Raw genomic sequence first — 22,628 nt, 5'->3', positions numbered from 1 at the left:
GATCGCTTCCCAGTCGCTCAGGCTGCCTGTCCAGAGCTGTGTGGACACTGTCTTTCAGGGGGCAGTGGCTCTATCAGTCTCTCAGGGCACAGCCTTTGATATTTAGAGAACAGAAGATCCTGTCCTGTGTGCGTGTTAAATTTGTGAACGGGAACAAAATGAAAAGGAAACGAACCTGAAATTGTCATCTGAACTGGTTCCAACCCCCCATCTTCTTCCTCTTTTCAGTTATTCTCAGACATTAAATGTCATGCTGGGGGTGGAGGAGGGAGGACAGCATCCCTGCTTTCTGCGGGTATTCGTTGTGGCTGAACAGCATCTAGAGGAGGCTGATGCTCCTCTGTTGTCTCCCTGTCTGCAGGGAGAGGTTCCTTCCTTGTTGTCGTTGGCCAACACACAAACTGACTTCCAGTAGCCTGTGCTCAATTCAGCCATTTAATGGCTCTTTTGCTGAAAGCATGTGAAATTTAGTAGTTAATACACCTCAGTACAGCAGCTTTTAGAGATCAAATAAATTGATTGTTAATTTGATGAACTCAAAGAACATCTATAATAGGGTAACTAAAATGCGTTCGATGTCGGCACTTCCTCTCTGCCTTCTCTGCAGTGTGTATGTTCTCTCTTCAGTATGTGTTGACTGATGTACAGTACATTACATCAAATTACAAGCAGCCTCTATGCAAACAGCAGTTAAGTGTTTGCTGCCTCTTCAGCCTGCACGATTAGTGCAGAGATGCATTTGCAGTCTGTGTGCTGAAGGGTGAACTGTCAGAACCGTACGCTGATTTTGTTTCCCTGGCATTTAGAGTACCTTTGCAGAGGGAGAGAATGATGCTTATGGGCTGCTTCATCTTGGAGGAATCCATCCTCAGGCTCGACTTGTGAAATAAATGTGGCAATGTGTGGTTTGAACTTAGTGTCTTAACACTGAATTTAGCAGCTGAATTTAGATAACAATCTGGTATCTGGTCTCATCAGTGTATCACTATGAAGACTTGTTAAAGGCAGAACAAAAAGACCTAGAATGTGATCTTGTCTCTTTGTTAGAACTGAACACCAGAGCATTTGTCAAGTCTAGTCCAAAAAGAGCAAAACAAGAGGTGCTTTTGTCTCACTTCTGAGAGCTTTCCTCATTATCTAATATTTGATACCTTCCCTTGCCATTTTTTATTCAGCCCCATTTTCCCTTCATGTCATTCATTTTCTTATTGCCTAATAGTTTAAATTTCTGTTTCCTCTCTCTTTGTGCTGTTTACAGGCTTGTTTATAAGCAGAACTGGTATTTATAAATGTGTGTATATATAGGTAGCACTGTCACCAATAAAACCAGTGCTACTTTTCTGATGGAAAGCAGCACTCACACACACACACACACACACACATGTACCCATGTGTGCACATACACACTGTCTGTCTCTCACCTGTTTTTACTGTGGTGCAGTTGCACCTCAACAGCAACTACATCACCCTGCTGCAATAAATACCAGTGCTACCTGTTATTTCCGTGTAATTCACCAACCAGTGTACAATTAATTTCTGGCCCTGTTATTGCAGTATTGGCTATTTTATGAAACTGTAGAGAGTTAACAGAGTGAATTGATTAAATATGTTCCAGACCTTAGGCTGGAGTCTGTGTGTCTGCTGGGATTTGGATGATTGAAGCTTGTGCTTCTCTTGGGATATGCCGGATTTAGACTTAGTCTTGGAAATTGTTTCAGGTAGACAAAACTTCCCTGTGTGTGTGGAATCCACTTGTGTAAGAGCCTGACTTTGGGGAATCCGAGAATTCTCTTTCAGCCTACAGTGGCCCTTCCACATGTGGCAGGAATGAAGCATTACTATTGTGACTTCAAAGTAAAGCCGGTGTTTTGAAAATGTCCTTAAAATTATGGCTCTGCCCTTATAGAATATACTGTCATCATGTTAATAGAAAACATGGCTAATAATTACTCTTTAAATTGGGCAGACTCCACGGAACATCTCAAATTTGTGCTGAATTAGGTAGTCCAGAGATCAGACTTTGAAAAGGAACTACTCCATATTTACAGTGGCTGTACCTTCTGAAGTGTGTTTAGTAGTTTACTGTGGGTGTGTTAAATACATGTTTCATGACAGCCTGGGGCCACTTCTCTGAAGGTTTTTCCCCATCTGCCAGTCATTTTAAAGAAACATAAATAAAAGAGCTACTACAATTTCTTGAACATATAACACACATTCCCAAGAGACCAGGGTGACTCAGAAGAAGCTTGTAAATAACATGTTTAATGTTCTTAAATAGATGTGTACCATCAGGCTCGCTATGAGGTCTTCAGCCACTGCAAATGGTATTTGCTTTGCCTGTCACAGAATCTCCTGATTCTGGGATGATGAGGGATGGGGTTTTGTTTGGTTGGTTTTGGGTTTAGCTGGTGGTTTGCCTGTATATTGGAATGATCCCAGTTGCAGTTTACCATTAAACACCTTCATTCAAATAAAGATTTCCTAGCTCACCCACTTGCATTCCAGCCCCATGGGGGGGGGGGGGGGGAGAAACAATGACTAAATTTTGTTTTGTTGTTAATAAAAATAGTAAAGATACATCTTGTATGCACTAGAATTGTCTGGGAGTTGAACCCTGACAAATGTGGAGAGAAGCTTGCCCTGGTGGGTGTTGACCAGTGGAATGACCATCAGATAAAAGATGCTGCCCTGCACAGAGGGCAGCAAGAGTGAGGAACAGCCACAGGGGCAGGAAATGCCAGGAGAGTTTGCTGAACCTGTGCCACAGTGGAGCAAGAGATGGGAGAAGGAGACACGGGAGCTGAGGCAAGTGTAAGCCTCTGGTTTGAGAAGGCTTGTAGTAACTAGGTTATGTTATGAGAAGAGCTAGCTTTTCTTTTCCTTCCCAATTATTGCATTTCAAGTCTTCTAATAAGAAAAAAGGCTTAGTTCTTTTTCCTTCCTTCTCTCTCCCCATTCTTCTGAATAGAAACCAAATTTTTTCTTACATGATTTCAAGCTGCAAGGTCGCTGTGAGCTTGCCTGCCTGCCTGGGTCAACTGAGGAGTGCCTGGGTTGTGGAATTTTTTTTTTCTCTTGGAGATGTCTCATGATGTACTGGACGCTCTACAGAAATCATCTAATTTGCCCTGACATGCAGCAAGCTTTGAGCTGGTTGGACTGTGGTTCTTGATCAGAGAGGACGACTCGGATGGGTGTGTAAAAATGCTGTATTGTGTGCCTGCCCAGGCAGGTGTATATGCATTTTTTAACTTAATTTTTCATGATAGTTATGTATACCGCAGAATTTCCTTTGGCTCTTCAGGGAATTAAATGTAGTATGTGAGACCTTTCACCTTTAGGTTATTTTTTTTTGAGATGCAGCTTACGTTTGCAGCAGCAAAACACCATTACTGCCTGATAGCTAATCCCTCATTCATGTGGCACTGAGATAACTCTTCTTCCAGTTAGATACCAGGGTTTGTCGCAGGAAGAACAAAAAAATCCCCCATAATAGTGTCCTGGCTGTTGATTTCTGTCATAGACACGGGGTGTCCTGGTGAGGAACACAATGTTTGTCCTTGCTGGCTGAAAACAGGACAGTGCTGGGTTTTAAGTTTGTTTGTTCATTTGTTTTGTGGAGAGAGGAATTGGCTCCAGGTCTGCGGTGATTGTAGTGTTTGGTTTTATTCTCTCCTGTGGTTCCCCAGCAAAAGCATAGTTCTGTCCCTTCTTTGTGTTCCTGTTGTCTGAGCTCAAGCTGTCTCCAGCTGAAGGGCTTGGATTTTTTTGTTTGGTCTTGTCCAGTGGATATAGGTGAACTACTGATAATGTTTCCACAAGGCCGAGAAAACCGACTGTAACACTGTTTCCCAGGCATTTTCTTGTTACAGAGTTTATCAGCTATAGCAATAAACTCCGGATAATTAGGATGCTCATACCAAAATGTTTCTTCTGGAACTTTAAGCCTACTTTTATTTCTTCCTCATTTAGTGCTAAGGTCAGTGTCTCTTGTTGCTTGCATTTAGTACTCCTTACTGTCAGAGACTGTGCTTAGAATTTAAATTTTGAGAGTAGATTTATCTAGGGGTGTATGGTACACCAGGCATGTGACATCCTTCCATTTGTGTTCCTAAGAAGCCTTGGCAGCAAGGCATTATGAGATTTTTCAGTGTTTATGTTAATAAGTAATTATTCCTATCATTCTTTAAGGGGTTAAAAGTTATACATGCCTTGTTCCTTTTCCTCTGCCTGGATTCTGTAAAGAAAGTACGATACTAAGCTGGTGGAGACCAAAAGCTGTCGAAGGCCATGGGTGACATCGTGCCCCAGGGTTGTGACCAAAGCAGTGGCCTTTGCCAGAGTATGGGAATGAAACAATTGTGTGGCTGCCCCTGCTCTCTTGGGGTGTTTGATTTTCATGTTAATATTTACAGCTCAATAACTCCGCTGGAAAAATGCCTCTCCACCTGATTATCTCTCTGTGGCCTTTCTGGGCTTCTCTAGAGAGTTCACAAGCTCTTTGCCAGCTACAGAGATGTCTCTCCAATGCATTGTCCTCTTCAGAGAAGGCTAAATAGCTCCATTTAAAAACATCTGAAAAAGAAGATCACTAAAAGCAGAGAGAATGAGATTGTCAAATAATGGAAAGGAAATTGTTTACAAATATTTTCTGATTTCTTTCTTATCCCATTTACCATCCTTTCTCCTTTGTCCTCCTTGGTTTTTTTAATCTTAGGATAAACATTGTATTTGTTTTCTATTTAATATGTGGAGAATTTCAATCTTTTAAATAGCAAAATAAATATAAAAAGATGTGAGTGTTCCTTTCTGGGGAATAACTGATGCCTTGCAGGCAGAACTGGAGGTTATGTGACGTTGGTATTGTAAAGGCAGGCCAAAGGAATCTGCATTAATCCACTTTCTTTTTCTTGTTATCAGTGTTTCATTTTACATTTTATTTTCCTTTTTAAGTAATAATCAATACTTCTTGGTAGAAATAGCCTAATAACTTTTTCTTTTTTTTGCCACCTGTAAAATAAATATACCATTGCTTTATAATGTTTGTCCAAGTATTACTAATAAAGAGGAATGATAGAAAGTTATCCTTTGTAATACTATTTTTCAGCTGTGGAGCTAGGAACTTTTTCCAGGTATTCATTAACTAAGGTTTCTGGCTCACTGGAAGATAAGTGAACAATGTCCCCATTTTAAAAGTGAGGCCTTAATGCTTAAGGTTAGTATTTTCTATAATAGCTTTTGTCTCTTCACTTTTTGGTTGTCCGGGTATGGTGTATTTCTTCAGATGTGCTGATTACCCATAACTTGAGCTTGAAGTTTTGAATAATGAGCTCCTGAGCATCTCCAGACAGAACCGTGAGCCAGCAGGCACTTCTGAAAGTACGGATTTGTCTGTGTCATTAACCGTGTACAGTGACCTGTGAAGTCCTAGCGGTCTTTTTGGCTGTAATCATTAAACCAGCCTCTCCTATAGGAGAAAATGAGAAGAGCGCCTGCAAGCACGGTGAGAGAACCTTGACTGAAAATACAAATATCTTCAGAAAATGCTCTGGGAGTAATAATAATAAAGAAAAAGTATAGTGGCAAAATAAATTGCTGCTGGTACAATTTTTCTTCCTCTTCCAAGTTTGCCTCTAGTATGGCAGTTTTTCTCCCTTCGATAAATAAATGCAAAGATGGGAATCGCTGCCAAAAACTGTCACATTTCTGGAACTTTCAGCCCCTGATTATTCACATTAAGCCTCCCCCCCCCAGCAGTACAGTATTCTGAATATGTACACCCACCATTCTGTCAGATCTGTGCAGTCTGCGTCTGGTTCATCTTCTGTGTCTTTGATGTGCTCCATAACGTAGGCAAAGAAAGGTCTGATAGTCTCTCTAAAAACCTGACAGTTTGTGTGACAATCTGTCCACGAATCCACAGGCTCCTTGTCAACCAAATGAGCCTTTGAATATCAGAGGTTTCAGAACAGTGCTTGCAGCATTGCATATGCACCAAGGGGAGAGTACAACAGGCTTCCTTGTAACCTGAGAGATGTCTGCATTTTCCTTAATCATTCCAGGGACATCTCATCATTGCTTGTTGGCTGGTTCTCAGCCCTGCACATGTCGGGGTTATTTCACAAAGCTTGATTTACTGGAAACTGCACATGGAGAATAATTTGTAGTAGGGGGTAGAGGAAAAACCCCGGGAGGGGGTGGAACTTCCAGGCTTTGGCTTACTTCTGTTTTTCAGTGGTTTTTTGTTTGTTTCTTCCAGCAACTCTCTTCCTTGCAGTTCCTTTCCCATGCAAGTGTATGGATGTGATGCATTTTCTTCAGTGTTCTCCAGTTCTCTTGCACATGCTGCTGCCTTGGGTCCCTCCTATTCTGTCTTCCTCTGGGAATCCAGTGTATTGCATTCCTTAGCTACCTGTTATGTGAAAGGATGGGGTCATGAGTTTAACTTTTTTTTTTTTTTTTTTAATTGAGACAGGAACTGTTAACTGGGCCAGCTGCTGCAGTTTATAAATGGGACTTAGGGATATTCTCAGCAGAGAAAGCCAGGTTTTAGCTGCAGCATACTTGTCCGAGGTGGTGGGAGTTTTGTTGGAGGCTCTGTCAAATACCAGCTTTGGCATGATGGCATCAAACCTTAGCTATAATGTTCCTCCCTTCCCAAAATAAACTGCTGTGACAGGCCTGACAGGGGAATGTACTTAGTATCTTTTTTTAATGTATGACAAGTGCTTGATGGCTGCCAATTTTGTTTGGTGGTTTTTTCCCCTTGGAACTGCTGGTCATCCTTTGAGTGAAACTTTCAGCTGCATTCCTTAGCACTCTTGATATTCTGGCAATTCCCTTCTTTTTCTGTTCTCCTCTTGCCTTAGCATTGATTCTCTGCGTTCCTGCCTCTCTCTCTTGGCCAGTGACCAGTAGTTAGAGGCAGTGTCCTGTGATCTCAGAGTCCATTCTGGCTGTGAGGTGGATTTGCTGGTAGGACCCAGGTATCACTGCAGGATTAGCTGTGCAGCTGCCCAGCACAGGCACAGGGGTTTAGCAGGTGGTGCCGTGCCCTTAATGCCACGGGCACCACATTATCCGTGCAGGTCAACCAGGTGTGGGACTTCTCTGAAGCAGATGCTGAAAACTCTTGATGTTTAATCAATGATGTTTAATCAATGCCCGGGAAGGCTGTTTACCTGCACTTGTCAGGCATAATTGATTTGGGCATTTACTGTGAATTCCTCACCTTAGATTTCTCTCTCCGATGTTAAACTCCCAGCTAGGAGGAGAGTGGGGTGATATTCTCCTACAACAGTTTTGGCATTAATCTGGGCCTTTCACAATGCTGTTGCTGTCCTTGTCAGAAAGCCCAAATTGCCTGCTGGCATTTTATGACCTTTCTCTTCGAAGGTGCTTTTACTCTCTAGAGTTTGTGTTTAAAGAATTACTAATGCTTTATTTGTAGTCTTTCAGAACGGTGTGCTTTAAAGCAACCTCCTGTAAATGCTTTTTCTTTTTTCTCTTTCTTCCCCTTTTAAATGCCTCTGTAGAAATAATTTCTTTTTTGCTGGTTATTTTCTGACTTGAAGATAACATGAGGTTTTTCTGCATGTTTCCAGTGAGGCACATGAAGCTTTTGGGAAAAGTCCCAAATAGTGTCTTGCTGTGGGGTACCTGTTTTAATTGGACTCTGCCCAGGGTACCTTCATCAAGACAGTCTGACTCTGGTGTGGGATATCAGTCTGGGTCTGTAAACCCATTTTCATCTGTGTGGAGTATCTTGGTGTGGGATCTGGTTCTGGGAAGTCCTGGGATGCGTAGCTTTGTTTGAGTCACTGTGTGCTTTAGAGGCTTTAGCTAAACCTTTTTGTGCCTGGTTTGTTACCTGCAGGATAGGCTCAGTCATGGTCCTTCTCCCCAGCTCTGCCTTCCTCAAGCTTTGTGGAGAGTGGTATTCAGTGGGATTTTATCTTTGAAGTGCTTTCTAGATACGCTACAGAATTATTATTTTACTTTCAACTCAGGATAATATTGCAGTCATGAGAAGATCTGTTCAAAGAGGAATGTACTTCTGCCCATGACTAGTTTAACTTGCCTGTGTTGTTACTGTGGACACTGTTCTCTTTATGCTTTTTCTGAATCTTAATCCAAAATTTATGATCTCACAGCTTATTGCCGAAGGAAAGAATAGAATGACACAAATTCAATGCTCTCATTTCATTATTGGTCTCAGCGGGAGGAGTGGATGAACCCACACATGAACAGCAAACAACAGAGCTGTGTTTAGAAGTTGGCTTTGGCTGGAAAAAAAAATCCTATTTTTTTTTCTGTATCAGCAAGCTGTTTGTAGTTGCTTGCATCTTTCTTCTGTTATCTTTTGAGAAAAAAAAGGCATATGAAATTCCAAACAGCAGTTTAACCCTTAACTTCTGTGCTCTTGTGGTATGCTTTATGTGCATGTTTCTCTTCCTTGTTAATTGGCTTCTACGTGTATGTGCACTTGATAGGAAGGCGGGAATGTGAACGATCTCTTTGAGCTAAATGCTGGCTGATACCAACAAATGGGCTGAGCAGGAACTCCGGAGAAGCGAGCTCAGGAGGTGAAGAGATTGTTTCTTGCAGTGTGTTGTGAAATTCCCAAACTCCCTGTTTTGGACCAAAGTTGATAGCAGTGATTGATTGTGTGGGTTGATTTTAGCAGATCCAAAGGGTCGTCCAGTGAACAGATCGGTTCAGCTCATCTGCCTCTGTACCTGCGGGAGGGATGCAGGTGGATGGGGTAATTTTTCAAACGTGTTAGGAGCCATTTGCATGAGACTTCTGAGCGATGAGAACGAACAGCCTGATTTATAGTGCGTGCAAACCGGCGACCTGGTGAGGTGTGGGGAACCTGGGTGTACCTTTGCTTCCCTTGGTGTACCTTTGCTGGGGACAAAGGCAGTTCCCAAGGCTGGCACTGACCAGTGTTCCTCAGTAGCTTCCCTCTGCTCCTCGTGGCAGCACCTGCATCCAGTGCACAGGTGTGCTCCCTGTCCCCAGGCTCGTGTGGGCAGGCGACAGTTGTGCTGCTTGATCAGGATGGCATGAGGTCTTATTTCTGGCTTCAGAAGCAGCTGGAAGCAGGAATTTGAATGTCTCCCAGTTGGCATTTGATACATGAGAAGTAATCTCTGCTTTCCTTACCTCTTTCCCAAACTCGTGGTGTTTCCTCCTCGTGGGGCGCGCCGTGAATTCTCCCACTCACAGCACTGCCTCTCGTGCTGCTTTCGGCTCCAGTGGGGCTTGCGGAGGGGCGTTTGCTGGAAGCTGGTGAGCGTGGATGTCAGGAGCGGGGATCGAAGCAACACGTCTGTCAGGTGTGAGGCAGATTGTACCATCTAATCCCCCGGCTGTCGTCTGCAGCATTTGTCAAGGCCTCCGCTGCCCTGCTCCGATTCATCAGAGCTATCGCTGGCATTCATCTAGGCTGGCAGCGTTTCAACAGCTGTTAATCCTCTTTGTATCTTTAAACACTGTGACTACTGACAAGCTTCTATACTCTGAGGTGTCAAAATATCTCAAGATAGCTGGGGTGATGGTGGTTGAGTTTTGTTGTTTTTTAATCCAGACACCTTCTGATCTATTGACCCAGACTGAACCTGATGGAGAAATCTTTGTCCCAGTGTCAAGTTTTTAATGCTGCTTCTTGATGTTCACAAAGAATTTCACCTGAAATCTGATTAATTTCTAGTTCCCCATGCTTGTGTTTCTTGGTTTTCTGCTTTGCATGTTACTGCAAGTAGCGTGTGTTTCACTGAAGTTGTAAGGAATGTGGTTTAATGTCAATGTGAGAATGAGCTGGCAGGGTTTTTTCTTTATGCTTCAATTACTTTCCCTCCTGAAATAACCCTGAGAACTCAGTCTTCTGCTATATTGTTTTCTTACTTTCTTTGCTATATGTTCTGGAAAGGGCCTGGGCAGTGTAGCGAGGGTGTAGTAGTGAGTGTTGAGGTTTCTCTGCGTGTTTGCAGCCAAGGAGGAATGCTGAATTAAAATTACTCCAAATTTAGCTCTGAGTTTTAAGATTGATTCCTTTTTGAAGGGGAATTTTTAGCACAAGGGTGTTTTGGGAAGAGTGGGGAACAAGGGTATAGCAGCAAATCTGTTGTAGAAAAGCAGTAGGGTAAAGGAAAATGGTTCTGTTGCACTTTAGGCTCTAGTTATGTATTTTTATAACTTCTTGGTGTTTTTATTATTTGCTACGAACCATCATTTAATAGCAGGGAAAAATCTTTCAAACTAACATTTCTTTGTTTAGTTTGTTTGTCCTCTCTGGAGAGCTCTCTCCCCATATGACAAAGCTCTGATGTTCTGAAGTTGACTTCCCTAAGGCTCAGCTTTATTGAGAGAAGTGAAACATTTTAGGTGGTTCATTCATTCTTTCTGTGTCTTTTGTTATTTGAGCCCTTATGGTGTCCTTTGGTCATGTTTTTAAACTTATTTCTGCAACTAAGACTGCCAGGAGCTTTATTTAATAATAGTTGAGGTCTCATGTTCAACTTTTTCTTTGTGAGCTGCCATTTTATCTCAAGCATCAAATATTGTGAAAGTAAATTAAAAGCAGCATTGATGTCTTGTAATTTTGTGTGGAATGTTCTCTCTTTTACTGTGCCACTGAATATCGTTTTATGAAGATAAAGGACTTCACTAAGACTACGGACAGCTCAGACTTTGTTTCAAGTGCAAATACCACACCTTGATCCTGCTGAATAGCCCTTGTATGGAGGCGGCTCTGCTGAAGTTCGGGGAAGTGCTCAGGTGGTTCCTGGCTTGGTTTCTCGTTTGCAACCTTATTATAAAGGCCTAGATTGTTGTAGGTCACTGGAACCTTATCTCCTGCCATGGTATTTTAGGTAAAATCATGAAAATGAAGCAGATCTTGCCTTTGAAGTTGTGTAGATGAGGATACTTGGAAAATTATCCTCTCTAAGTAGAAACCCCAAATCAGAGAACCTGCTGTGACTGTGCCCATCCTGAAAGCCCCTTCTCTTGCCCAGTTAGCCCATTTGTTGCTCATTTAGTGTTTAGGACAAAAGGGAGTTGGCTTTCCTAGGGTAGGAAATGGCCTAAAGACCAAGGAAAACCTGTTTAATTAAATTCTGCTTGTTGAACAAACTCAGATTTAAATGGTAACTCCCTGTTTTTATTACTTGGGGAAGAATTTAAAGATGCTGATTCATAGCATTGGAAATACTATTTTATTGGTTTTTAGGGTTTTTGGATGGGGTGGGGGGAGGGAAAGAAGGTGGCAGAGATGTCTAATCCAAAGGCAAAAAGCCCAGTTGAACCACAGGCCAAGATGTTTCCTTTTAATTTTTTAAATACAGCAGCTTTATCTGCAGGTTGAAGATTTTCTGTGCCCCTCCCCAATCTTTGCATGGTGCCATGTGCCTTGTGATTGCTTCGATGCCAGGTCTTTCCTCCTTCCCCTCACTGAGATTCTTGCCTCTCCATTCAGACTCTCACAGAACTAAACCACAGGTTTATTTCCTGGCTATTTCTGTCTATGTTTGTAGTTGATGTTGTTGAAGATGAGCATGACTGTAGTGCTGGGCAGTTGAACTCTCTCTAATAAACTAGGCAAGGTTGTGCCACAACCACTTTAATCGACAGTACAACCAGCAAATGATTCTGTTGGCTATTTTTCCTTTCTTTAGGTGGGTTAAACACAACCTCATGCTGGGTCTCACGTACAACATATTTGTTCCTGTTTTCCTCTCCTGCTGCTGTTTCACTGCAGAGTGCTGCAGGCTAATAGTATCTGACGGGGCTACTTCCTATTGCCTGAAAAATGTTTAATTTTGCTACCTTGCTTTCTCTTTTTCCTAGTTTCTCTCATTTTGATCTTTCAGATCCAGTCCCTTTGAGAAATCAGACAGTATGAAATATGAAAATTGCTTGGGTAGTAATTGGAGAAATGGTGAGACCTATGAAGCCCAGTGGAGATAACGCTTACATCTACTTATTCACATTATTTAATTTTTAATGGCAAATTTAATTAATGAAGCACAGGTCTTATGGTTTCATGTGTGAATAAGTAACAGCAGGGAGCTGAAAGTCATGAGGTCTGTTTACAGGCCAGAGAAAAAGGCACCATTAAAAGCTGAACTTTTCAATATAGGAAAGAGAAAAATGGATTTAATAGCATGGAAGTTTGACCATTATGTAACAAGTAAACAAAAACATTAATGATAATTTACTGGCAAAATGCATTTTGAAGTGGTTAGTCGTCCATGATTTCTCAGTTTAAATTTGTCTCCTAGGTCAAAGTTTGGAAAAGCAAAATCTGTTCTGTGGTTTTTTTTGGTATGTGACATAAATTCAGGCGCCAGAGATAAAGAGCTTAAATATAGCACCTTGAAGCCCAAGCTCTGAAAACCTGTATAAACCTCCCAATTAGCTGAGCTTCACACAACTTCAGAGATACAGGCAGCTGTTATCCCTCACTTGCAGATGGAAAATGGTGACTTGCCCAAGATTGCACAAGTGGCAGAACCACTAATAGAACTTGAGTTATATCTGTCCTTTCCTTTTTCCAGCCACTGAACAGTATGTGTCTCATTCATGCACGGCACCACAGCTGCATTTATGGGAAAATAAATGAAGGAGGGCAAGAATAGTATTCTATATAAAATGACCAAATTTGGGGAGAGACGAGGTAGCAGCTAGAACCGGCCCTAAATGAATAGCTGTCCTCGCTTTCAATACCATTTTGTCAGGTTTTTTGATTGATTATTGCGTATTTTCTGCTCGTGCCTTTTCAGACTGAGAGCCTTGCAGATGAACTTTGAGTGAGGCAATTGCCTACGGAGTCCAGAGGCTTTGCTTAAAGCAGCTTTCCCAGTGGTTTAGTGACACAAGACCTTGTAGTGCAGTCACTGGGGGTGTGCAGCCATTCCCTCCTGCTGTTTTTGCTTGGGAAGCTCCTGAGTGCAGCCAAGAGGAGGAATTCATCCTCCATGTTCAGCGAGCGAGGAGTTGTGAGCTAAAATTCTTTCTGTGCAAGTTCAGGAGAATTTAATGCAAACCTCTTAAGCCCTGCAGCAAGACACTCAAGACTCTGTTTGGCAGCGCCTTAACTGATACCTGATATGCCTCCCTGTGTTGTTAAAAGGGAAACAGGCTGCGTAATTTTCTTTTAAAGAATAAGTAATGTAAGTAGAAGCACTGAAATGTAAAATGGATTTTCCAGTGCTAGCAACCAATTTTGATACTGGCATGTCAGTAACTTACAAGGTCCTTCACAGTAATTAATGAAAGAAGAGAACAAAACACCACCAAACACAAAATAACTGGGTGCTGGAAACACCTTGTTTTTCTGTAGTTGCATGGAATAACCAGAGCTGCTCGTTGATTGTTTGCAACCTTTTCCCTCTCTTCCCTTTCACAAAGCTGAAGCTTGGAATGGATGTGTTGTGGCCGTGATGCATTTTGCTGAAAATAAAATCGACTCTTAAGCATTTTTTTTTTGTGTTCTTTGAACTGAATATGCTGTTTGTTGTTGGAAATCATTATTAATTATAGAAGATAACTTTGTGACGGAATAAGATCTGAGATGCCTTTAATTTTTAGAGCTGAGCATTCTATTCTTTGTTTCAGAATGCAGAGATCTACAAGCTGACATCCGAGCAGTACCAGGAGGCAGCTGCCAAGGCAGAAGAGTGGATAAAGTGAGGAGCCATTTTTGTTCTTTTCAGCAGTTCCAGTCGCATTTCATAATGCTTTGTGTGTAGCCTCTGGATATTCCCATAAATGGAGAGTGAAGTTACCCTCCTGTCACGTATTGAGAGGGCTGAGGAAGCGTAAGCTACCATCTTCTCTTTCTGTGCCAAGCTCGACAGAGATTACTATGAAGTTATTAGATCTTGCAAGGGAGAATTAGGGGGAAGAAATGGGCTTTGAAAATTAATATTAAATAGGAATATTCAGTAGGGTTTTCAAAATAGCAGTGGAACATGTCTAATCTGTTTAAACTTTGACCCAGTGGATTTAACATACACATTGCAGCATTGGGCAGGTGCATGGGAGTAGGAAGAATGGCACCACTTCTAAAGCTTTCAGTGTCCAGGGAAGAAAAAGGTAAACAGTCTAAATCTTAGCCCTGGAATCTTCAATCAAACTGGAGTTGTAATTATTATTAATGCTTTCTTAGAATGTGTGCAGTGATTTTTCTGGCCTTTTCTATTGGCCTTGGCGCAATTAGTAGACCTTTAACGTTGTCTTTTTGCCATGAGCATATTTAGTGTTAAATTCTGGTTTTGTATTTGCCAGTACTGTCAGTGCATGTGGAACAATAAGCTATATAACAGCTGTTGAAGAAAAAATATTTTCTATAATTCTTTAATATTAATGAGACTAAAGCAATTACACTGTGAAAAGCAGCACTCAGATCTCAGTTGGGTAAACAGTTGGCCAACATGCAGTAAACTGGAGCAGCAGCATATGTAGTCCGGTTGGGTCCAATCCAGACTGTACAATACTTAATTGCATAAATAGATAATATAATAGTGATGAATATGTTAGTGGGATGTGCACTATATTGTGCTGTCTTTATTTAAAATTATGTTTGGCTGCCAAAGCGTCACATAACCTGTTGTAATTTCACATTTTTGTTTGGACAGTCAAGCAATAAGTTGCTAAAGAAACCAAAACAAGGCAGCTAACACATTGCCTGCATTTCCATGCTGTTTTCCATAGTAGAATTCTAAATTCTCTTTTTAAATAAAATTTAGAAAATTCATAGCACAAAAATTTCTGACAGTCTTTGATCAGTTCAGTCTTTCTTGGACTTGCTTCTGCAGATGTGTGATCAATTCTTGGAACTATGTGTAGTGGGGATTTGTTTTTGTGACTTGGTAAAGGAAGCGATTGAGACCTGGGACTATGTTCTTTACTTACTATTATAGACTGTGACCAACCTATTTTCTTATAGTAGTCTTAAGCTGGGTTCATGATGTTTTGGTTTCATTTGGCCTCTTTGTTTCTTGTGTAGATGAAGACTGGTAATGCAGGAAACTCAGGAATGCAACCATTTCTCGTAGGAGTTAGTGGCTGAGACCAGCACAAATGCTAATGAATTCTTTTAAGATTCAGAGAATGTGTTTATGGTCTCTTAGGGGTTTCTACCCCTTTTCTTTGAGCCTTTATCACTTGACAATCCCTGGCTTCTGACCTTACTGTACAGTGTTCTTCTATTTGATGGCAATATGAGCTTGATCCATCAGAAAGGGACAGATTCCTTGGGCTGTCGTCTTTGCAGCAGAAAGAGACACCTGCCCTAATGTGAATTTTTTGTGAAAAGAAAATGTGGCTGGGGTGTCTTGAAGGGACAAACTGTGTGGCAGTAGTGAAACTGAGGGTGAAGGTGAACATCATACATTCTGTTTCTTTACAGCAGAAGTTGCCAGCAGTATCCAGGATTGCACTGAGCTGGGCATTGGAGTTGCACGATCTGGGATGGGTAATGCCCTTTGATAACTGTGCATACAGGAAGAATCACTGCTTTACCACATCAGCCTGCAGTGTGTGTGTGTCTCTCAGAGCAGCATGCAGTAACATTCCTCAGGATCGTTGTGCAACACGCTGTACAAACACTCTTAAAGAGCATGTGTGCCTCACATGTGGGTCATGATAAGGGACAGGGTCAGGGAAGCTTCCTTCCTACATTGCTGTCCGTGCTCAACTGATAGGACTTGCAGTCTGTGTGTTGTGAGGTTCTCTTGTTTGGCACTGTACATTCAGGTCTTTCTGCAGCCTGTTTATGGTAATAAATGACAAGATCCTGTGTCTTCAGTGGAAGTTTTGCTCATCCTGTTTTGTGCTTTTGTAGTAGACATACAAGCAGAGTAGGTGTTAAGATAGGTTAGGCTGATTTATGCAGATCTAGTATTTTGGTTGGCAGGAATAAACTGACACTCCAGCAAAATTACAGGAATGGGAATATAGCCAAAGTATGAATGAAGTACAGGTCTGCCTGCTTCTAGTGCTGGACTACAACAGCTTCTTAAGGAAAGGAAACCAGGAGTGGCACTTTCTCCATCTGCAGAGGAGAGTTCATCTCCTTCACACAGTGTCTCTTCCCTATCTTGTATTATCCCTGTTCCACTGTGAAGACCTGGTGTCTGTGCCTTGTGAGACCAATCTGCCCTGTATTTGTTCTCTTCTACTGTTGTGTATCAGTGGAGCTGATGAAGGAAGAGTGAAATAGGGCTGGGGCTATTTCCACAGAGTGCCCTGTTTTTCGTAGTCCATGTTGAAGCAAAGAGAAGAAGCATCTGAAACAAACCCCCGGTGTTTTCTTGGCATTTAGTGACTTTTGTGATTCTTTTATCAACACTTACAACTCTGCACAAGTGGTCATGTGTCCCAAGGACTATTTCCTCTCCTTAGTCTTTCTCAAGCATTGCAGGATTTAGGAATATTGTACAAGCTTTTCACCAGTGACCCTTCACAGCATGCCTGTGAGGTAGGCGAGAAAACCTTCCTATCGCCCTTTCTTCAGAAACAGAAGTGAAGTACTTAGTGCTGAGCCTCATGTTAAATCACTGACACAGTCATTAGCTCTTGGTTTCCACTTCAAGGCTTGATACCTGCGTGGCCTGACTTGTGCAATGGACTTTGTTCCTCATCTCTTCACCTGAACCCAGGCTACTCCCGTCTCCACATTTCTCCTACCACAGTGTCTCCTTCTCCTTTGTTCTGGGCTCTGCCCATCCTGTTTTGTTTTTTTTTCCCCCGGGAAGAAGATCCTAGCAACAAGATACCACTTAGCGCAGCTTTCAGCACCTTAAGCAACTTGCCCTTGTTGCTTACATGCTGTGATGAATTGGACAGTTGCCACGGACATGTTGTCTCAATGATGTTGTTATAATTGGTGCATTATTATTTTTCTCTTTTGTTAACCAACAGAATTAAAAGTCAGGGGACCTAGAACTTTTTTCCCCCTTCTTTCCCTGTTTAGCAAACTGTGCACATCAGTAACCACCCACAAAGGAAACAGCGTGTAAATAAAAAGCCAGTGCTCCCCGCCCTTCCCTTCGTTCCACATCCTTTTCTCAGTGTTCATAGAGCCATGACTCAGACTGGGTTTAGAGAAGACAACTTGCTAATCCCCTCCCCGCTACAGAGAATAAAATGGCATTTCATTCCAAGCTCTATTAATGCGCTCGCTCCGGGGATAAAGCAGCACTCCCAGAAGGCAGTGGCCAAATTTTTTTTTCTGTTGCGTTGTCTTTGTCTTCTTTTGAGTGTTACATTTAGATTAGCTTCTGAGGATTAAATGTTATTACAGTCCCTGAATCTGTTAAGGGGAAGGAAAAAAACATCAGTAAAGAGGTTATGGCTTAGTGCAGCACTCCAGATTTATCCCCAAAACGCTGTTTTCTTAAAAAAAAAAAAAATTATTTCTTTTCCTTTGTGAAGGTTGTCTTATCACGTTTGGTTTCTTTTTTTTTTTTTTTTTATTATTTTTCTAGTTATTAATTTTGGATGCAAGAATTGGTCTGGGTGGGGGTGTGTCTCTGAAAGGTAAAGCTGCAGGAATGGGGTGAGGGGATTAGGAAGCTGTTAAAAGATAAAATTGTTCTGAAGCTGAGTTTCCCTCTGAGATCTCCTTATAGTTTGCAGAACTGTTTCTGAAGCTGCTCACTGATGACTGTGTTGCTTTGCATGTTGTGCTGAGAGGGCTGCTTATCCTTTGTGCTGTTATCAGGGAGTGCATAAAGAATGTCGGTATCTTATCCTGCTGGAGATCAGCCTGGAATCCAAGGCAGCTTTCCAATGGAGAAACTGCCAGAGATTTACTCCATATGGGACTTACTATCTAAGAGTTTCATTTGATGGTCCTAAGATCTTTAAACTTAATGGACATGAATCTTTAAGGTGATTACGTTAGAGAAACCAGTAAGTAGTAAGTATCTTCCTGGGCTGAACTGTGGGGTAGAAAACCACACAGACTCAGTGAGGGTAGGGGAAGAAAGTCCATAGATGGATCATCTACTGGACGCAGGGAATTTATGGCTTGCTTTCAGTACTCATGGAAATTAAGATTTTATTGAATTGCACAAGATTTTGAGGTTGATGGCCCCTTAATTAGAATGGCAACACTAACTGGGACCTGGAGAAACTAACTTTTTGTTTATGTACATCTGGAAAGTTTATAAAATAGTTCTGTGGTGATACTTGAGTTTGTTAATCTTGAAATCTACCATGAGGCCTTGGGTATTTCAACAAAGGACTGTGCCCAGGAGTCAAGCTCTGAAACAGTCATTATATGGACAGTTGTAAAGCCCAAGGAAAAGGGTAAAGACATCACAGTTTTCAAACAAAATTGCTCTGCGATTTCTCCCATCATTAGATTAGATAAATGATTAATTTAATGTTGAAATTAAGAGCGTCTGCAATAGGGATTTAAGAGTGTTCAGGAATGAGAGGCTGATTATTGCTGGAATCTGATCCACAACCTTATCTCAACATAGTGCTTTTGTGCCCTGCAACGATGTTACCTTCACCAAAATTATTTGGCTCCATCCGAGTCCTGTTCTTCTCTTTAGTGCTTGGTTTGTCTTGTTCCTTCTTCTGTCTGCACCGAGTCTGTTTCATAATCTTTAAATAAAGAGATGAATTATTAGTAAAAGCTTTTCTGTTTCCCACTTTTATAAAGTTGCTCTTAGTAGGAAATTGGAATATTGCTGCGAGAGATTATAATGCATGAGTTTCCTCAAAGGTATTTCACGAGAGGGTAAAAGTATACGGGTGAATTTTGACTTTGTCTCGTTTTACGTGGTGTGCATTTTAGTGGCAGAAAAAGTTTCTGATCATTTTTAGTTCTGCTTCACGAAGTTTTTCACACATTACCTTAGCATGTAAACATTTTCCTTGTGAATTCTGGAAGGCTTTTTGTTAAGCAACTGCTTGCACAAGTGCATTGATTTCCTAGCAAGGTATATTCTCCTACTGGTTTAGGAATATGGTATGTGGTAATAGAAATTGAATGTGTGCAGTGGATCTGGGTAAATGCTCCGGTTGGACCAGATTATTCTTCTTTGAGCCAAATTTTAAATCTTGAAAATTTATTAGATTGTATACTTTATCCAAGCTGTTGAATCTTCTTTTTGAAGTTCAGTTACTAGGATTCTGTTTCTAAATAAGATTTTCGTTTTACCCAGTTAGTAAAATGATGTTCTAATCTGGTGTTCACAGTATTGTCTTTCCTCTCATGCGTGATGAGACATGACTAATAAATGAGTCCAATGAACTGAAATTGCAGTTCTATTAGTGCTGAAAAACTGATGTCTCTTCAGAACTGCAGGAGCATTTCTTCAACGGTACATTGGTAGAACTTGGGCATTTATAAAATAAGACCTGAATAGTAAGGACTGGAATAGTGAAGGAAGAGGTGCCAAAGACTCCATGTAGTCTGTTAAGGATGTTTCTCTTGCTATTGATTTTTACATGGAAAGCACTTGTTTTCTGTAGTAATGTTGCTTTTATAAAGCCCTTAGATCAGGGTTTGTTGGCAGGCCAAATTCAGATTGTTTTCAAAAGCATAGATATTTGTGCAGCTGTTAAAACAAACCTCAAACATACTTCGTGCATCAGAGGACATTAAATGTTTCAGCTCAGAGTTCTTTATTGTGGAGAATGAAGTGAAAATAAAACCAGATCTCTGCCCTCAGTTTGGGAATTGCATATTCCAATGTGTACCAGGGTGGAAGCTAGGTTTCTCCAAGTTTCATGGTATTTTTATTGTGTATTTACATGTAATGACAGACCCACACCAAAATCCACAACTTCTTGTGCCTTTGGACTCCCATTTTAGTTGGGCAAGGTATCATGAATATTAATTAATGACCCAACGTAGCCTATTCCTGTTGTGTTTGTCTGCCTATGTCTTCAGTGTGCGTGTTGTATAGTGTGCTGGTGGTAATGGCATGGGGTTGGCTTGAAGAGGACTGAGGATAAAGTTGTCTGGGGAAGCTTTCCAAGAAGAGTGGTGAATTAAAGATGTCAGAAGCAATAATGCCTGAGAAACCACTTGTTACCAGTGAATTAATGACTTGTTTGCTAATTAGCAGCCTAAGGCAAAGTTGAGGTAACACTCTAACAATCTGGTCATTAATTCAGTAGCAACTGATTTCAAGGGCAATGTTGCTATTTTGAACAGTAATTGTATTCCTGATTCTGGATTATACATGCTGTGTCCTTACTGTTGAGTCAGAGTCTCCTCCTGGTGTGATGGAGGGATGATAGAAGACACCAAAGGCAAGTACCAGTGGGGAAAATTTGGGAAATCGCTTGTTATGTAGGTCAGAGATTCTGAATTTCTGTCTTCTGAGGAAGCGAGGACTTTGGCAGAACAGCTGTGGCACCTTCCATCCTAGTGATCCATCTGCACAGAGGAAGCTGGTGATGTTTGATGTTGAGCTAATTAGAGACTGAAGTCCTTTTCTCTCTTCTAAAGGGAGAGAAAAACCATCTCTGCCATTGGGTCAGGCTTTGACGACTTGATTTTATTATTTATTTGGTGTGATTTGTTTATGAAGTTACTCTGATAAAATAGTTATGGAATACTCAACCTATTGTGAGAGAACCTTGCTGGGTTTCTTTCTTTCTATACTTTTATTTTTCTTGCTAGTCCTGGAAGTGTCTCTTGCTTGCACATCTAGGACATACACATACCATGCCAACTACAACTGTAACTAATTTGACCCAAAAAACTGGCATTTGGAAGGCAAGAGCTTTTTGTTCAGGGATGAAGATTATTTCTTTGGACAGAATGAGTCAGTGCTATGCTGTGAGTTGCCACCAACAGCACGATGAGGCAGCCTCAAAAGGCATGGGCTCACTTCACCTGAGACATTTTATGTGCTCATCTCCAAACTTAAAACCATGTCATCTATTTATTTTCTATAAGGATGTTTTCAATTTTCTGAGGACTTTTTGAAATTACAGTATATAAAAACAAACAAACAAACAAAATTCCAACCTCCCCCTGCAAATATACTTAAAGACTCGGCGTGTGTGTGTTCTTTGAAAGCACCATTATTGATGTTCTCCGAGGGATGAGTAGCTGCTTAATGGGGATCTTTGCTGAGTCAGTGCTCAGTAAATTGCTCAGCACGGTAAAAGGGGGCACTGTGGTTTTGAAGATTAGAGCATGTGGGCAGAAGCAAGGGGATTTTTTTTTAATAAGGTGAATGCTTAGCTTCAGATCCCACCTGAACTTTAACACTGGCAGCTTTATTCTCCTCTCAAAATTTGTTTTGATGTCTTTAGCAGGATATGCCACTCTGTCAGTGCAGAATATACTAATGGACTCATATTTCTGTCCATCACTGGTAGCCCTTTGTGTAGTGTGGAGTAAACTGTGGGAACCTAATGCAGTGTTTAGTGGCATTTTGAAAAAGTAACTGCAGATCAAATGAGTGGTCAGGGTTTTCTTGTAAAAACATTTTGTGAGCAGTCTGACATCATTACGAGATCATCTCACATAGGAGAAATTACTGAACCTGCTGTCCCTTATGTCTTGTGGTTATATGAAATCAGCATATCACATCTTCTATTACTTTCTTTAGAATACTTTCTGGGGAGGAGTTTAAGAGACCAACAGTTTCCCAGCTAACTCCCAGAACTTATAGCCCTGCCACAACCCATATATTCTTAGGGCCTGTGCTACATACCTTCTGTAGGCTGCAGGCCTTCCCTTCCTGACCTGAGATCTTAACCAGTTTTTAGATTATGTTTTTTATCTGAAGAAAGAAAATCCCTATTCGGGTCACTTGTTGGGCTGTGTGTTGTTTTCAGATTCAGTTATTGCTTGCTATATTGCTTTTCTGCCTTGTGGGAGCTGAGCCAGCTTCCTTTCTGAATCAGAGAACTCCTTCCAGCAACAAGATTCTGACTCATTCCTGCTTGGCTTCCAGAGACCGTTTTGCTGCTAACTTTAGGTTCTTCATCTTTGCTAGTCAACTTTTAGTAGCTTGGCATCTCTGGGAAAAAATGGTGCATGGCTTTGTGGGCAGGAGATCCAGTTCTGTTAACTTCTGTATCTGTTGGCAAGTGAAGGAAGAGGCAGTAGTTTTCCTTTCATCTTCCAAACTGGCAGTTTCTCATAACTCGGTATTCTACCATCATAATCAGTATAGAATTTACATCCAAATGTACACTGGAATTACCCACTTGTGGGGAAAAGTCTCTTATTATTCTAAACCACTTGCCATCTGCCATGTAGAATGCTAATAGGGATGATTAGTTATTGCATTTGCAGGTTCAGTAGGACAAGGGCCATTTAATTTTATGTAGTTTGGTACAGGTTTTTTTGCGTATTGCTACCCTTCTGCTCCCCTGGAGACCCCACAGCCCACCACCAGTACCCCAGTGCCTGTAGTGTATGGGGTGCTAAGGAAGCCAGTTAAATTTGTTTGAAACTGCACTTGGCAAAACACGAGAAGTAGAAGTCAAATTCTTTTAGCATGACCCGCTGGTCAAATGGGAAATGACCACTTGTGTGTGAGGATAAACCATGCAAGGGGACAGAAGAGTTTGTTGTGCATTGAGTAAGTAAGACGGAGAGTTGAAACCAGCATTGGATGGGTCACACCATC

General features: G+C 41.3%; 1 protein-coding gene across 4 annotated transcripts in view; it reads left to right on the top strand.

The window, feature by feature from the left end:
* Positions 1–22,628, top strand: part of CHCHD6 (coiled-coil-helix-coiled-coil-helix domain containing 6) — a 110,687-nt gene that overhangs the window by 43,804 nt on the left and 44,255 nt on the right. For all 4 annotated transcript variants that reach the window (XM_027882679.1, XM_027882678.1, XM_027882677.1 and 1 more), the window contains one exon: positions 13,624–13,694. In XM_027882679.1, the coding sequence (XP_027738480.1) occupies positions 13,624–13,694 (71 nt within the window). The remainder of the gene's footprint in view (positions 1–13,623; positions 13,695–22,628) is intronic.

Source organism: Empidonax traillii, unplaced genomic scaffold (assembly GCF_003031625.1).
Source record: "Empidonax traillii isolate 1590-97213 ecotype Southwest subspecies unplaced genomic scaffold, ASM303162v1 scaffold109:size1658292, whole genome shotgun sequence".
Lineage (NCBI taxonomy): Eukaryota > Metazoa > Chordata > Aves > Passeriformes > Tyrannidae > Empidonax > Empidonax traillii.
This window is presented reverse-complemented; position numbering and strand designations above follow the sequence as displayed.